Source organism: Seriola lalandi, unplaced genomic scaffold, assembly GCF_002814215.2.
Source record: "Seriola lalandi dorsalis isolate HSWRI2012SDOR001 ecotype SW California unplaced genomic scaffold, Sedor1 jcf7180002006090, whole genome shotgun sequence".
In the NCBI taxonomy this organism is placed as follows: domain Eukaryota; kingdom Metazoa; phylum Chordata; class Actinopteri; order Carangiformes; family Carangidae; genus Seriola; species Seriola lalandi.
Window position 1 is genome coordinate 1 of NW_019476743.1, and position 1,257 is coordinate 1,257.

The window sequence follows — 1,257 nt, forward strand, 5'->3', positions numbered from 1 at the left end:
GTACAATGCTCTTTGATTGTGAACAACAACTGACGGACTGTTCAACACTTCAATCAACCAATGTTACATTTTCTTGTGTTTATGCCAGTAATGGCTGCAAATGTGGATGTAGTGTTATGTCGTCATACCACCACAAAACCTCTGAGGGTGGGGTGGATGGTTATGACTTTTACACTGCGAGACCATGGATTGTGTCCCATCACCTTCCAACAGGTAATGTTAGTAATGTTAGTAATTTAAAGGGGCGTCATTTCGGCTTTCCTATTCTGTTGAGCATTAACATTTTATTCAGCGAAGATGGAAACACCTTGAGTTTTGTTTTTGGGTTAGCTGCATCAAATACACAAATTTATTTATAGTCCTGCTATGCTGCCAACCTGCTCAAGGTAGTTGACGAGGGAGTTGCGGTTCTGCTCCCAGTAGCTCTTCAGTGTGTCCTCATTGGGGAACTTGTCACAGCTGAGCTCCAGAGTGATCTCAAAGCAGTTGCTGCTGAGGTAGTTGAAATCCTGCATTCCTGTTATGTGGAAACAGCAAGAATGACTTTAATGAGCGAAAGTGGCAGGAAAGCTGTCGTTGCCTATGACATTAAAGAGCATACAGTACATAGTTAGACATTGTTGAAGGAAATGGTAGACAGACATGTCGACTTTTCAAGGTAAAATGGGTGATATTTTGTTAAAAACATACTGAGTAACATTTTAAATAAAGCCCAGCCAATACAAGAACATGGCCAATTTTAGCTTAACTATACAGATACAGCATCTGTACTGTTGTAAATGCTTGATGATCAGTGACAAGATTATGCAGCACAGAAATGCCACAAAGATATTGTTTAAACTGTCTACCAGAGAGCACTGACAATCCTTGTGTCTAAAAATGATTATTATCCTCTAACCGGATATAATAAATTTGCTTCTTGTTCAAATATAGTCACTGAAGCTCATAAAAAACATGGTTTTTACCTCCTGGGACACTGTACCAGGCCCCTCCATTAGTGATGCCATCTTTGAAGCTGGAGTCGTCATCGTTCTTACGGCACGGGGGTCGGTGAGGGTCGGACATCACTGGGTTGTACATGGAGTAGGCCCTGGCCAGAGACTTGAACATCGTATCATCTGGACTTGCACTGTACTCGTGAGTGGATCCTTAATGGAGAAATGAGAGGGGAAAGGAACAAACAAGTGCACAATGTTTAGACAGTGGCTTTGATAAAGTATGAACACCTGCATCTGCAACACATTAAACCTGTGCTTG

The 1,257-nt window shown here is 41.6% G+C and overlaps 1 protein-coding gene across 1 annotated transcript; it reads right to left on the minus strand.

Moving 5' to 3' along the window:
- Positions 1-338: 338 nt before the first annotated feature.
- Positions 339-1,170, minus strand: LOC111670694 (carboxypeptidase E-like). Its single transcript, XM_023427537.2, has 2 exons — positions 966-1,170; positions 339-517 (listed from the first exon to the last, which is right to left on the minus strand). The coding sequence occupies exons 1-2, from the start codon at positions 1,108-1,110 to the stop codon at positions 354-356; spliced, it is 309 nt and encodes a 102-aa protein (XP_023283305.1). The 5' UTR covers positions 1,111-1,170; the 3' UTR covers positions 339-353.
- Positions 1,171-1,257: the final 87 nt, after the last annotated feature.